This window comes from Strix aluco, chromosome 3 (genome assembly GCF_031877795.1).
Source record: "Strix aluco isolate bStrAlu1 chromosome 3, bStrAlu1.hap1, whole genome shotgun sequence".
Lineage (NCBI taxonomy): Eukaryota > Metazoa > Chordata > Aves > Strigiformes > Strigidae > Strix > Strix aluco.
Genome location: NC_133933.1, coordinates 21,719,888 through 21,733,907, shown reverse-complemented (window position 1 = coordinate 21,733,907; position 14,020 = coordinate 21,719,888). Strand labels below are relative to the sequence as shown.

The 14,020-nt window shown below is 38.4% G+C and overlaps 1 protein-coding gene across 2 annotated transcripts in view; it reads left to right on the top strand.

Moving 5' to 3' along the window:
* Window positions 1–14,020, top strand: part of MSH2 (mutS homolog 2) — a 55,874-nt gene that overhangs the window by 17,352 nt on the left and 24,502 nt on the right. For both annotated transcript variants that reach the window (XM_074817698.1, XM_074817699.1), the window contains one exon: window positions 10,358–10,557. In XM_074817698.1, coding sequence (XP_074673799.1) covers window positions 10,358–10,557 — 200 coding nt within the window. The remainder of the gene's footprint in view (window positions 1–10,357; window positions 10,558–14,020) is intronic.

Below are 14,020 nucleotides of genomic sequence, written 5' to 3'. Positions count from 1 at the left end.
AAAAACCACATATTGGATTTAATAGTGCTTTTTCTGATAATAACATTTTGTTTTTTATTTGGAGCTCATTAGCTTGCAGCATCACAGTCAATACATACAGCTTCCAAAGCTTTGCTTGGTTGGTTTAGAAAGTAGTTATTTTGTACCTAGTACCTCTGATACATTCGCAGGGCTTTAATTTATTATCTAGACTTTGACATAATACTCAAATGGTATATGCAGGAATTCATGTAGAGTGGGAAAGAGTCTGTTGCTTCCCTGATATATATTAATTTTGTGTTAGATAAATGTAACTGATGTAGAGGAGTGAACTCTGATTATTTGGATTTTGGATATTTGGATTTATTGAATTTAAAAATTTCTCTATAAGTGGACTGTTCTGAGGTTAGAAATATCCAGTATTGTTTTCATGGTAGGATGGTTTGGGGACTAATTAAGAAAATTAGAAAAGGCAGGAGTCTGATGTTTGGATATGGCTTTCTGTTAGGTTGCTTAATCTTTCAGGTTAAACAGCAGGGAGCCTGATGAGGAGCACTCTTGTCCGTCTGCTTAGTAGCACACTTTGTGTACCCAGTGCTCTGGAAGTGTGTGCCATGTGATTTCTGTGGCTCACCTGTTACCATAAGTTTGGTCTCAAAAGAACCCTCTAAGACTTAGTTTGACATTTTTAGAAGGCAGGCATTCTGTATTGCAGTGCTGGATGCACGGGGGATCATTCCACCTAAGGTGCATGCTGAAAAACAAAAGCACACTTATTATATACAATAAAAGGAATGACTATTCATGTAATTTCTGAGAAGTACACACCTATTTCCAGAGGATCTAATGCATATATTAATATATTGCGGAAGCGTACTAAAATTTGGGGAAGGGTCTCTGAGGGGCTTCCATGGGGGTTTTCAGTGGTCTGTGGTGGACCCAAGTGGTTGTTGAAGAGGTGCTCTTAGTGTCCTTTCCAAGAACTCTGTTTTTTGGTTTTTTTTCCATATAAGGACTTGTCTTGGCTCATTGCTTTGTCTGTAAAGTTTCTCAGCTTTCTTATCTTTGACTACCACAGGTGTCTGTTGGTTTCTCTACCCTCCCTGGGATGTACCCATCACAGTTGCAAAAATTATGTCCCTGGGTGCATTCTTGTCTGAGGCCCCTTACAGCAGTTAGCACCAGCTGCTTGCAGGCATCAGCTACAGGCATCACACCTAGGGTCTAAAGCTGCCCTTCAAACCTTGCACTCTGTATTGCAAGGGACCACTTCAACAGAGCTGCAAAAAATAGTCAGCATATTCATGGTTGCTTCAGGTTATACGTTTGAGATTAAAAGGCAGTAGTAGTGAGTTCAGTCCAAAGACCTGCCCTGTAATAGTGGAATGAAGGCCAGTTTCTGATACTAAATACATCCTGAGGGCGTTGGATCACTTGATTTAGTTCACGTTTGACTTGAGGGAGAAAGTATGGTAGGGTGGAGGAGAGCTGCAGGTAGCAATACTACCTCACACTTTCTGTGGTGGCAGTGCTGGTTTCTGCTAGTTTAGAAGTGTTTGTGGGACTGTGGCTTGAGGGCATAATTTCCTAGCCAGTTTAAGCCAACATCAAGATACAACAGGGCTTGTCCACAGCTGGCAGGGCCACCCCAGAGCAAGAGAGTTCAGGGGAGCCTTACTGGTGGAAAGCTAACGCAGCCACAGGAAACGAAGATGTGTGTTTAAGGAGGGGGCTGCAACTGGGAGCATCACCTTCAGTGTCAACCTGAGGTGCCTGCAGCTACCTTTACCAGACTACCAGTTTTTCTTCCTGATGCTGTGTGGAAGAGCCTGTGTTAAAGAGCAGGACAGCTTTCAAGTAGTACTACTGAACCAGGTCATGCTTGGTCTCTGACTTCTTTGCTTCTGCAGAGGGGAAGTGTTGAAACTGTCTGTTGGGGTCTAGAACTGTGAATCATCACAAAGTCTTTTAAGCCTGGAAGATCATTAGAGTACAAGGATTGCTCTAATCTTACAGGGATGACAGCATTGCCTTTGTGAGAATACAGACATGACAGGTAAACTGTAAGATGCATCACCATGGGGCTGTTTGTTCCTGGTTTGCTGTTTCTGTTAATCTAATCTATTATACAGTATTTTTTAATTGCTAGAAGCCTGTAATTTCAGATCCCCCGCATAAAACAGTAATGCACTTTAAATTCTGAATTGAGGATGTATGTATACTGTTGTACTCCTCACTGTCATCTTGAAAGTTTTGTTATGTAGGCAAGCTTTATCTTTTAGCTTTTTTTTTTTAGGTTGTAACAGTGGTTTTCAGAGGGAAGCTGTGAAGCCATTTGATATTACAGAAGCATTTATAGCATGTTCTTAACTGAGGAAACAAAACCAACTTTGTGCTAGCATGCTATGAAGAAATAATAACAGGTCACACAGTTTGGGCAAGAGCAGGTGGGAAGCAGAAGAACTTCTTGAGCTGTTTAGCATGGAGGGGAATACATGTGAAGGTGCAGGCTGCTTTTTTGGCAGACAGAGTAGGAAGAAGCCTTGCTTACCTGGCCACAAGCCTCTCACACAGGCCTGTTGGAATGGGCTGGGTTGTCTGCTTCTGAACTACAGGCCATTGTGCATGCACATGTGTTTGGGAGAGCTGAAATAGAGCTTACTCAGATGAACAACCTGTGACACTCACTCAGACATAAGATTTTGGACCCCAATGATATTGTAGGGCCAAATTGTACCAATTTAATTAAAATAACAAAGATTTTTGACTCCTTGTTTGGGATATTCTCTCTCATATGTATGATGTGCTAGGGAGGTATGTGTACAACTCATCCAGAGAGCAATGTCCTGAGTTGTTGATGAAATGAAAACCTGGATTCAAATCTTGTGTCTTCAAAGTACTGGAAGAACTGGTGCTTATGGTGAGTCCCCTGCAAGGCTACTCCTGCTGCTCAGGTAAATATTGCCACCAGCTGGCTGGAGGCTTGCTGTCAGAAATCAGAGCAACTTCTGTCTCTGCATAGTGTCTGCTGTGAGCTGAGTGTGTAAGCCAAGTGGGGTATTAAGAAAATCAATTATACTAAGCCTATGGTGTATAAGCGAAATAAAATGGCTTTTGATGGTATTGGTGTCTCTAAAGCTGCTGGTTCCTTATTCCTCAGGTTTTGCGTTATTTTTCTTTCAAGTTGTTTACAAAGATTCCTCTAGTTGCATAACAAAATCTTTTGTGCATAACTAAGCACTTCAGAAGTATGTGTGGGTTGCCTAGACATTTTGCATTGTTACTTCTTTGTGCTTGTCTGAGAAATTTTGGATGTTATTTTTATAAATGCATGTAAGAACTTCAGTTGTATTGGCCAAAATGACCTGAGATGGTCAGTGTGATCTTCTGCTGCTCAGATGTGTGCTGGAGTAGTCTTTCTCAATATCAGGGTTCAGATATCAGATCTAGGCTCCTGTGAGCCCATCTTAGGTGTCTGAATACTTCAAAGGCTGTTAAGTTTACTGGGGTTCTTTGTCACTAAAAGTGGTTTGCAAGTTTAAGGTGGTATTTACTGCTTACCTTAGGTGGTGACAACTGGACTCTGACTGAATTTTGTGAGAGAGAAGATGTTTGTCTAGGGAACGATTAGGTCACCAGGGAGAACTTTATATAAGGAGTTTAGGACAGTGCCTTGCTTACTTCTGGCTGGAAAACACAAATGCTGGTATTTAATCAACTACAGCAATTTGTTCTAGTGTGGACTTCCTCTAGGGTGTTAAAATCCCAAGTGCTTTGTGTGGAAAAGAAAACCCAATTAGAACAGGTAAGATAGTGGCTTGGCTTTGCCCTGCCCTCTTATTGAGGAGGCAGTGCCCGAGGCTGTAGTTTACTATGTTATTCTGGTAATTTCTGTAGGATTAGAAAAAATGACTTTATTGGTTTTACATGTCTGAGTTAAGTGAGTCCAGGGAGGGTTTACCTCAGCTACATTGGATTAAGAAGAGATCTGAGTTTGAAAGAAACCCGAGGGAAACCAAAATAATGGTACATGAAGTGTTTTCCACTTCCTTTTGTATAAAGGAAATATGAAATTAAACTGGTATAACTGTGCATGTTCTGAAACTTTTGTGGTGAGATGGAAGTCTTAGCATATCTTAAAGCAGTCCTTAATATGCTGCTTTTGTAAGTGGCGATTCTCTGATAAAATTCTCTGTAATCAAGTTAAACAGTTGGACAGAAAAGTTGATCTTAATTCTACAGTCATGGAATACCTTTAGCAGGCAGAGAATACAAATGTATGCTCTTCAGAAGGCTTGGCTGTTGTATACTTTTAAGAAGATCTTAAAGGTTGTAAGTCAGCTTTTCCTGTAAAAGATTGCATCCTTAATTTGATTTCCTTGCCTCATGTGGAATTTTTAGTTAGTACAGTTTTTCCCCATGAAAATATCGACCAGAATTTGGGATTTCAAGTTACTACTTTGTAGTAGTAATTAAATATAATATATTGCTAACTATTAAATACATATATTACTGGTTATATATAGATCCAAGTTTCATAATATGATAAAAAAACCAGCCCTTTTTCTGAGCAGAGGTGCTCCGAGGAAGCGTTCTCCTTCCTGCATGCATGGAGAGGTACAGAGCTGCCCAAGGTTTTGCAGGATGTTGGTGGAGGAGATTAAAACTGGAGTGCTTTAGAACTCAGCTTGTTGTACAGCTCACTGTTTGTTAGTGGGTTTTTTGTGCTGGCCAATCCTGGTCAGGCATTAAAAATATTCTAGTAATTCTAGCTCTGGTCTTTTATTTTAATCTGTTAATTATTATTTCTACAGACAGAATTATTTTCATATTTCTATGAAATCTGTATACAAATCAGGCTTGATCAATGTTTTCCCGTTAAATTAAACTCCTATATCTAGCTCTGTAAAAGCCCAGAAATATAATTAAACCCTCCTGACAACCTCTGTGCTGTGGCAGTATTGAGTGCAGTAACCTTAAAATTGTGATGAAAAATGCTGCATAGATGTAGCAAAGGAAGAAGCAATCTTCTCTGATGTCAAACGAGATTTAAATCTTGGTGGAATGGAAGTATTGTGGTGAGACTTGGGAAAGTGTGTGCCATTTATTAGATCAAAACCAGATTTTTGTGGTCTTTTTTTGGTGTGGAGTGTTAGTCTTTTGTCTGTTAATAGGAGGTCTGAGAGATGCCTCTTATCAAACAATAAAACACGGGAAAAGATGAAATGCTTTCAGTTGGGTTCCAGAATATCCAACAGACTTGGAGATAGGTGGTGTTTTTTATCCTCTCTCTCAAAGAGCACTCTAAGCCTGATGTTACTTGTTATTGCACAGAATCCAAAGCTGATAAATAGCCGTGATTTCGAATAGCAGGGGAAAAAATGGGGTTATAATTTCCAAGTTCAAGAAAAGTACTGTTGTTGGTTTTCAGTTATATTAGCTGAAATTTTGTTTGCTGCTTTTGTGGTTTAGTTTGCAAATTTAAATAACCCTCTTGAAACAGATTTCATTTATGTTCTAGTGTGGTTTCACTAGTTGTTGTTTCTGTTATCTTGACTGTGCTGCCTTAGATCTGAGGTGGAAAGTTTTGCCTTATTTTCTTTCCCCTTTTGGCTGTGTGGCAGAAACAAGTTATCCAGTCTTGTCAGCTGTTGTTTGATTACACTTTCTTAGATTTTTTTGTTTTGTTTTGTATTTTCATTTTTTGTTTCCTCAGTCAAGCTTTGTACTAAAAACAACCTGTCACTTGATTTATTATTATTTGTGACCATTAGGCATGGCTTATAGTTGCATTATCTTAATGTAGCCCTTTCTATTCAGCAACTTTGTATGTATTGCTACCATACAGGAAATTGTTATGCAAAGTGTGGCATGAACACAAACCTGTCAGCCTTATATTCGTGGTTGGCAAATATAGGCAGGAGGGAAGGTAGAACAGTACTAGGAAGGTCATGAGATGTTAGTCTAATTAGCATGGTTTTGGCAGGGAAAAACTGTGTCATGTTGATCTGAGAAGTCTTTGAACTTGTCATTGTTGTGGACAAAGAAAAAAAAAAAGAATAAATTAGAGCTTTCAAAACACCTTTGACAAGTTCTTATCCAAGAGGCTGTTGAACAAGCTGAGGGAGTCATGGGATGAAAGTGAAAGGTTGGTTTGTGTAAAAGGCACAAGCCAAAAAAAAAAGGTTTTAATCTTGGCAAATGTAAGCTCAAGAATCCAGAAGCTGCGCTTGAGATATTCTCTAATGATCAAAATAGCAGCTGGCTAGTAAGGTACTGACACTTCTATAGGAGACACAAGTAAGGACCAAACTTTTAAGGAAAACCAAAACAGGCTGACTGATTAGAACAGGGATAGTTTGGATTTTAATGAGAGTAAGTATAAAGCAATGTGTATAGAAAGAATTAATGTGATCTGCCTGTGCCTTACAGATCTTTACATGGAGTCAGAAAGGGTGTTGGGCATCTGTGTGTCAGGTTGAAGGCAAGTCTCTGTGCAGTTGGGTTTTAAAGATAAGGTACGGTGGCATTGTAGAAACTATTGCTGCTGGTCTTTTACAAGTGCAAAATTTAGTAAGTTTCAGGAAGTGATTCCATGTGTGTGTATATATACATATGCCAGTATTATTGATTGTGTAAGGACCTCTTGGAAGAGAAACTAAATGCTCTGGCTTTAAACACAAGCTATCAGAGGGCAAGGTGGGATCTAATATAGAGGACAAACCTGAATTTTGCACATTTTTACATGTCTGAGATCGATCATCAGAATCAGAAAAAATAGTCTTATAATGGAAATTTTAATGTGGAAATCATGGAGTAGTCTGTAGCTTAAGCAGGTTGGATAAAACCACCAAAACCTGGTTTCCTACCCCAGGCAAGAGTAGTATTTTTCTAGATTAAAATTCACTTTTATAATTGGATAAAAACTCCAAATATGTCTTGCTTTCTTCCTAGTACTTCTTTTAAGTGAAGAAAGGGTATTTTAATCCAGAACTTCATGCAATATGGCAGGTAATAAAACTTGAAGGTATTTGCAACTACTGCCTCTTTATGGATTGATGTGTGGTGTTATTTTCATAATTGAGAAGTAATGAATAGGTTTACAAATCTTGCATATCTCCTGGGAAGTGGGAGGACATAACATCAGAAGAGTACAACCTCATGTGTGTTTGACATGACCGTAACTGCTAAAGATCAAGGTAACAGTAAGAACACATGGGTAAGCTTTATGGACAAGTTTTCAGTGAATCCTGTCTTGTTTTAGCCAAAGGAATTGTTTCCAGATTACATGAATAAAAATGATGAAGTTACTTTGTTCCTCTGAAGAAGAACAAGTTGGCAGATACTGCCCCTAGTTTCAATAAGCTCTGGTAGAGGGAGAAGATACTTTGAGGGCAAGACCTGCAGATGGGACTTCTTCCTTCTGTAATCCCCTGGGGAAGGTAGGCAGACATCTGGTTAGTGGGCTTATATTTAGGATGTTAAGTAGTTGCATCAGGTATCTTTTTTGTTGTTGTTTTTTTACTATTAAAAAAATCTGGTCATTACAAAATGTGTTTGGTCACCAGTTGCTGCTTGTGCTTTTGAGAAAACAGATTGTGATGTGAGTCATAAGTCAGGTCTGCTGGGTAGATTGTAGGGGTTTTTAATAAACATAGCAATGTATCTGTTGGGACAAGATAATGTAATTCTTGTTATTCCTCTGAACCATTTGACAGAAGCCTGAAAGCTAGAAACTGCACTCAGAAACACCATCAGGGATCAGAATTGGAAATTATTTGGCTATTATGACACTTATTACACAAATCTTGTTCTGTGTTCTTGCAGTGGGTATCTTTAGTATATTCCTGTCTACTTCTCACAAGCTCTGTATGCATGCTAAAACTTTAATGTATCTTTTAGAGATTCTCCATGTTTCCTAACTTTCTTGGCAATAAAGCACCATTAGGCGTCAGTAATGTCAGTCTTTAAACTTATTTCAGGCAATAGTTGAATGGATAAATGTAGAGGTAGGATTATTCTCTTGTCTTTTTCATTGACTTTGTTAGGTATAATGCAGAAGGTTCATGCCTTCCAAATTTTTTATATACAGGGGTGTGTGTCTTGTGTGTTTCTTGAGTGACTGTCTTTACTAATTAGCTGAGGCAGTGTACCATGTTAACCTCTGCGTACCGTTTCCAGTGTCTAGCACTTTCTGCAGAACACTGCATGGTGTAATGTAAAAAATTTGTCATTTCTAACGCAGTTTGCAAATGCACATGTTCCTGTTATTGAACCTGATGCATTTTTCTGCCAGTAAGCAAAACAGTGGAAATAATGTGGTGAAAGCTGTCCTTTCTCTGCTTGCATGTCTCTAAATGAGATTAACTTCCCTGCTGAAGCCAGGCTATTGATAGATAGCACGTTAATGTGATTAACCAGAAATCAACACAGTATATCATGTGTGGAGGTTTCTGAAGGGGGCAGAGTTCTTCCTTCATATTTCTGAAGTGTGACCAAGGAACACTGACCTCTCTGGTGTTCCAAAATAAACAATACCTGACTTCTTTGTTTAACTGTGAATGCAAAGTAATGCAAAATATGTAAAGATGGCGATGTTAACTGATGCAAAAAAGAAAGCAAGAAATGTATGAAAGTTTGCCTGCGTTCTAGTGGGGAAAATATGATTTAATGCTCTGTCACTTCTCATTGAGATTTATGCTTGCTTGCAGCACTTAAAAAAATATTTATTTCACTGTTAAAAAAACAAAACAAACCAAACAAATGTCAGGGAGGAGCAGCAACGACAGGCTGAAGGAAAGGCAAGCTGGGAGTCAGTGGTCATAACAAGGCAGGTAGAGACAGTTACCCTCATTGATAAGGGCATAGTCCCCCAGCACTTTGCCTGAGGCAAACAAGTTATATCTGGTGGCAGTAACCAGGTTTGGCCAACAGTCTGGGCCTCCAGGCAAGTCTATAGTGATGATCTGAGGTGAAGCAAGGAAGACAATGGGCCACGGTCTGGATCAGTGGGGTGCATGGCCAGGCACAGGTATGGCTGTAGCATAGCTCAGGTGAGAACCAAGGACAAATGCCTTAGTTTGAATGCAGCTCTTGAGTGAGGGTGAGGAGACCCCGACAAGACTTCTCACACCTCTTTTTTACACAACTCTTCACAATGGTCTTTACTGGTAAGATTTGCCTTCAGGAATCCCAAGCACCTGAAACCAGTGGCAAAGTCTGGAGCAAAGACACAACCTCATTAGAGGAGGACCAGATTAGCAAACATTTAAACAAACTGAACATTGTGGGATCAGTCTTGTGATTGTCTCAGAAAGGTCATGATGGTTGGAGGAGACTTCTGAAGGTAGGAGTGGCGTTTGCTTTCTTGCAATCCTCAAGTAGGGCAAAAAGGACTATCCAGAGAATTACAGGATGGTCAGCCTCATCTTCATCCTTGGGAAGGTGATTGAGCAAATAGTACATTTAGCAATACTCTACAGGGCAGGATGGTGATTTGAAGTAGTTTGCATGGATTTACAAAGGGAAGATCATGCCTGACCAACCTGAAAGTCTTCTACAACAAATTGACTCAGTTGTTGGATAAGGGGAGAGCAGTGAATATTGTTTATCTTGACTTGAGCAAGCTTCTGTCACTGTCTTCCGTTACATCTGGTGAAGTATGGACTAGATAAGTAGACAGTGAGGTGGGCTGAAAACTAGCTGAACTGCCATGCTCAAAGGATTGTGATCAGGGACATCAAATCCATCTGGAGGCCAGCCACTAGTGATGTATCCCAGGGGTACTGAGGCCAGCCTTGGAGATACCCAAAATGTGACTGGACAGCTGGCTCTCGCTGATCCTACTTTGAGCAAAAGGGTTGGAGTAGTCAATGTCCAGAGGTGCCTTCCAACCTCAAGGATTCTGCTTCTGTGATCCAGGGTTGCACAGCTGCACAGTGCCAGTATTGACCTTGACCACAGGCAGCTGCCAAGAGTGGGTTTTTTCCTACAGTGTGAGTTTTAGTATCTGTTCTTTCATAGACTGCTGGATGACTTTTTGTATGGTGCAGGGAAAGGATTCATCTCAAAGTAGCTTCTGAGCTTCAGCATACCTACAGAGCAGATTTTAACATTTGTGTGAAAGTTTCAGTCCAATGCTGTTCACTGGATACTCCAACTGTTAAAAACTACCGAAGCATGGCATAGGCTAACTATCCTTGCTTTCTCAGCTCGTGCATTGTCCTAGTTTAATTAGTTCTTTTATCAGAAAAGTTGGCCAATGTATATAGCCATAGAGAAAGGGTAGATAGAACCTGTCAGATAAATATTTTCATTTTAAGTGACATAAAAGAATTATAGACCATGCCATGCTAATTATTGTTATGAACTTATTTAGGTTGAATTTGGTTGAAGCTTTTGTGGTGGATCCAGAACTACGTCAGTGCCTTCAGGAAGATCTCTTACGTCGCTTCCCCGATCTTAACCGGCTGGCAAAGAAATTTCAGAGACAAGCAGCAAACTTACAGGACTGTTACAGAATGTATCAGGCTATTAATCAACTGCCTAATGTTGTACAAGCACTAGAAAAACATGAAGGTAATGCTACCCCTGTCTATTTTCAATGTTTTATAATACTCTGATGATACAAAGAAATAGTGTGTAGAATTCCTAAGATTACTTTTTTCCTCTATAGTTCTGTTGCAGGAATAAAGCTTAAAGACATTTGAATTTGAAATGAGCTGAAATTCTGAAATGCTAATCAGATACTTAAACATAACCAAATCTTTACATGAAAAAGTGTTCCAATTAGTGTATAGTTGAAATACTTGAACTGTTGGGTGATGGTGTGGTAACCTTTGATGTTGACTTGTGTCTAAGAATTCTGGACCAATTGTGTGTGCATTAGGATCTTACAAACAAGACACCGTTCAGGACTGTTGTGTTCCTTTTGAAGACACTTTCCACTTTGGGTTGTAATTAAACACAAAAAAACCAGTTTAAGCATTATCAGTATAATTTGAATGGCTTGCTTTTTTTTTTAAATTGTAATGCTCCTGTATTTGATAAGAGTATCATGGCAGGGTCTCTTCTGATCTTCATTAGTAGGAAGCTTGATGCTATGACAGCCAAGTCTAGAAAATACAAAGGTTACTATTTCTTTTCCTTTTCTATGTGTTACTAAGAAAATGCAGAGTAAGATAGTGTCAGTGTAACAGGGGGGTGATTCAATACAGCAATAGCGGTCCTAGCCTGTCAGAAAACATATTTTTGTAGAAGCCCATTAATTTGTTTGAAAATCTCTTTGCATAATGCAAGTATGAAAGCCTTAAAGAGAAATATTTTCTTTCCTGTATTTGAGTAGACAGTAATATTACCCAGTATCTTATACTTTTCTGTACTGTAGTTTTAAGACTTCGAGTAATGAAACTTATCTTCTAAAATCTTAAATTATTTTTTGGTTGCTGGCTGTGTTATTTTCAAAAGCAGTTAAACTCTAAAACTGGTAAGAAACTGGCAGATAAATTTTTTTAAGAGCTGTGCCATGCTTTAGCTAGCTCAGTCATGTCCTTTTGGCTTTTCCAAACAGACTCTGCTTGGTTTTGCCTTGACATAGAGCTCTTGGATTTCCATCTTAAAATGAGGTATTAGTTCAAAATGCTTGCTTCCTGTCTTACTTCTTTTTCTATTAGTTGTCATTGGGATCAACAGAGTATCTCTGTCATAACATTGGGGTAGGAAAACAATTCCATTTTTAGAAGTTTTGAGGAGCAAGCTGTGTTAAGACGAACTGCTAAGCTCACCATATGGAAAAATTAATAGACTGCGAAAGGTTCTTGCTGTTTTCACATGAATTGGTTGGCCTTAGTAGGACATTCATCAGCAGTATATCTAAGATAATTTAAAACAGGTGAAATGTGTTATTTTTATTTTTCTTTGTACTTGTACACCCTTGTTTAAAGTACAGGAATGGTCTGGTAATTTTGAATGTATGTGACTGATTCAGACTGGATCTGATAATTTTCCTCTTTAAGACTGTACAAAATCTTTTAACTTGTCAAGAGATGGAAAGACAAAGTTTTTTGACAATTCTTACTATCTGCCAGTTTCAGAACTTTCTTTTCCCTGTGAATGGCTATGGGGAGATACAGCAACTACATTGCAAAATGATCAGCAGTGGTTGCCTTTCCCTTAGTATGAAGCATTGCTTTGAGATGCTTGTTTTTATGGATGATGAAAGCTGAAGACGGGGGGTAATGAGTGAAGAAGACTTTTTTATTTTTTTAAACATAAGAAACCTGCGTAAGATGGGAAAGGACTCTGAGTCAACAAATCATTTTGCTATAGTTGGCAAAAGGGAGCAGTTCATTACTCAAATTGCTGGGGCATAAAATCTAGGTACTTACAAGATGTCTGTCTTCAAGAAGCTGCTGAGGCATCTTCCTTCCCATCTCAGACTGACATTCTTTATTTTAAGCCTGTAAATATGCAGGATACAGGAATTGTGTGCTGGGTTCCAGGTGTATTTTTACCCTATTATATACAGTGGCTTGAATAACACTCTTTACTGCTTTTGGAAATGCCTCTTATGGCATGTTCCAGTACTGGTCTTTCCATGACTGTTGCACTGGTGTGTTATAACCATGTTGTGATTGAATTTGTCTTTCTCCCATCCTTTGTCGTTTCCAGCTGATTATTCCCCTACTCATAGTGGAAATTTGTTTATCTATCAATGCATGATCTTACTCACTGTTAAATTTTACTTCATTTCAGTTAGTCCAGTTTTCAAGGTCAGTTAGTTGAGTTTCTGATTTATTTTGTTCCAATTTCATCTACTGATATCTTCCACATTGATTATATTAGTGAATTTTATAAGCAGCCTTCTTTTGTACATCAATATTATTAATTCACCCATCTTAAAAAGATAAATGCTTGTATGAACCCTGGAGGAACTGTACTGCTGATGTCCTTACAGCTCATTCATCTTTTGCAAGTCAGTGATCTCCTCTTTATCAGTCTTCTGATCATTGTATTAATCATGAATATTTCATCTTAGTATTGCATATGATACCATATTGAATGCTTTAGAAGAGCCCAGATCAGGCCTACAGATTTCCGTTTGCGTTAGACAGTCAGTTATCTCAGCTGATGTTGCGCTATACAGACATGATCTGCCTCTAGTAAACCTGTACTATATTTTATCCCAATTTCCATTTTGCTCCTTGTTCTTTCCTCATAATTTTTTCTAAGACACTTTATACCATCAAAGTCGCTGGTTTAAGTGCATTTAGTTGTCGAGTTGTGTCTGTTTTCCCTTGATAGAATAGTGTCAGTTTTCATACTTCTGGTTGCTGCCAAACTAATTATATAAATGTTACAAGTTTGAAGATTAGTGCTTGATTTTTAATTTCTATACAACGGTTTAAACCATATTAATAGTAAAGTCTTTAATGCATATAATAAAGCGCTTATCTGCGCTTCAGGGTGGTTTAAATTAAAAATTAAATTAAAAACTGTACCTGGAAGCAGATAGGCTTTGTGATCAATATGCATCTCTGCTTTTGATGGTACATAGGTCTATTATTCTTTCTCTCAATGGTTAGCGTACATGCTGATAATGTTGAGTAGGTGCAGAATAGTTTTTTTACTATGCATCTTTTATGAGTTTGTGAATGCAGGTGCAAGACAAGTTGAAGTTTAATTTAGAATTTTTCAAGGGTGTTTCTTGATCATATTCTCTTTATGCCAAGTGTTACGCTTTCAAGAAAAGGATACACATGCAACTTTTATAAATCCTCAGTATTTACTGACTCCACTGTTTTACTTCCTTCAGGTGTTGGATACTGAATATGAAGTTGGATTGAAAGTGTAAATCAATTTTGTAATGTATCAATTTGAACCATATCATAAATATATGTAAATACATTAGTATTTTATTTACTTAACAAATTAATATTTTCTAATTCTTGAATGTGACATCTTCCTATGGTGTCTGAAGATGTACTGTTCAAAGTTAAACAATGAAATGGTGTCATGAAACTTTCCTACTCCTTTCAATAAA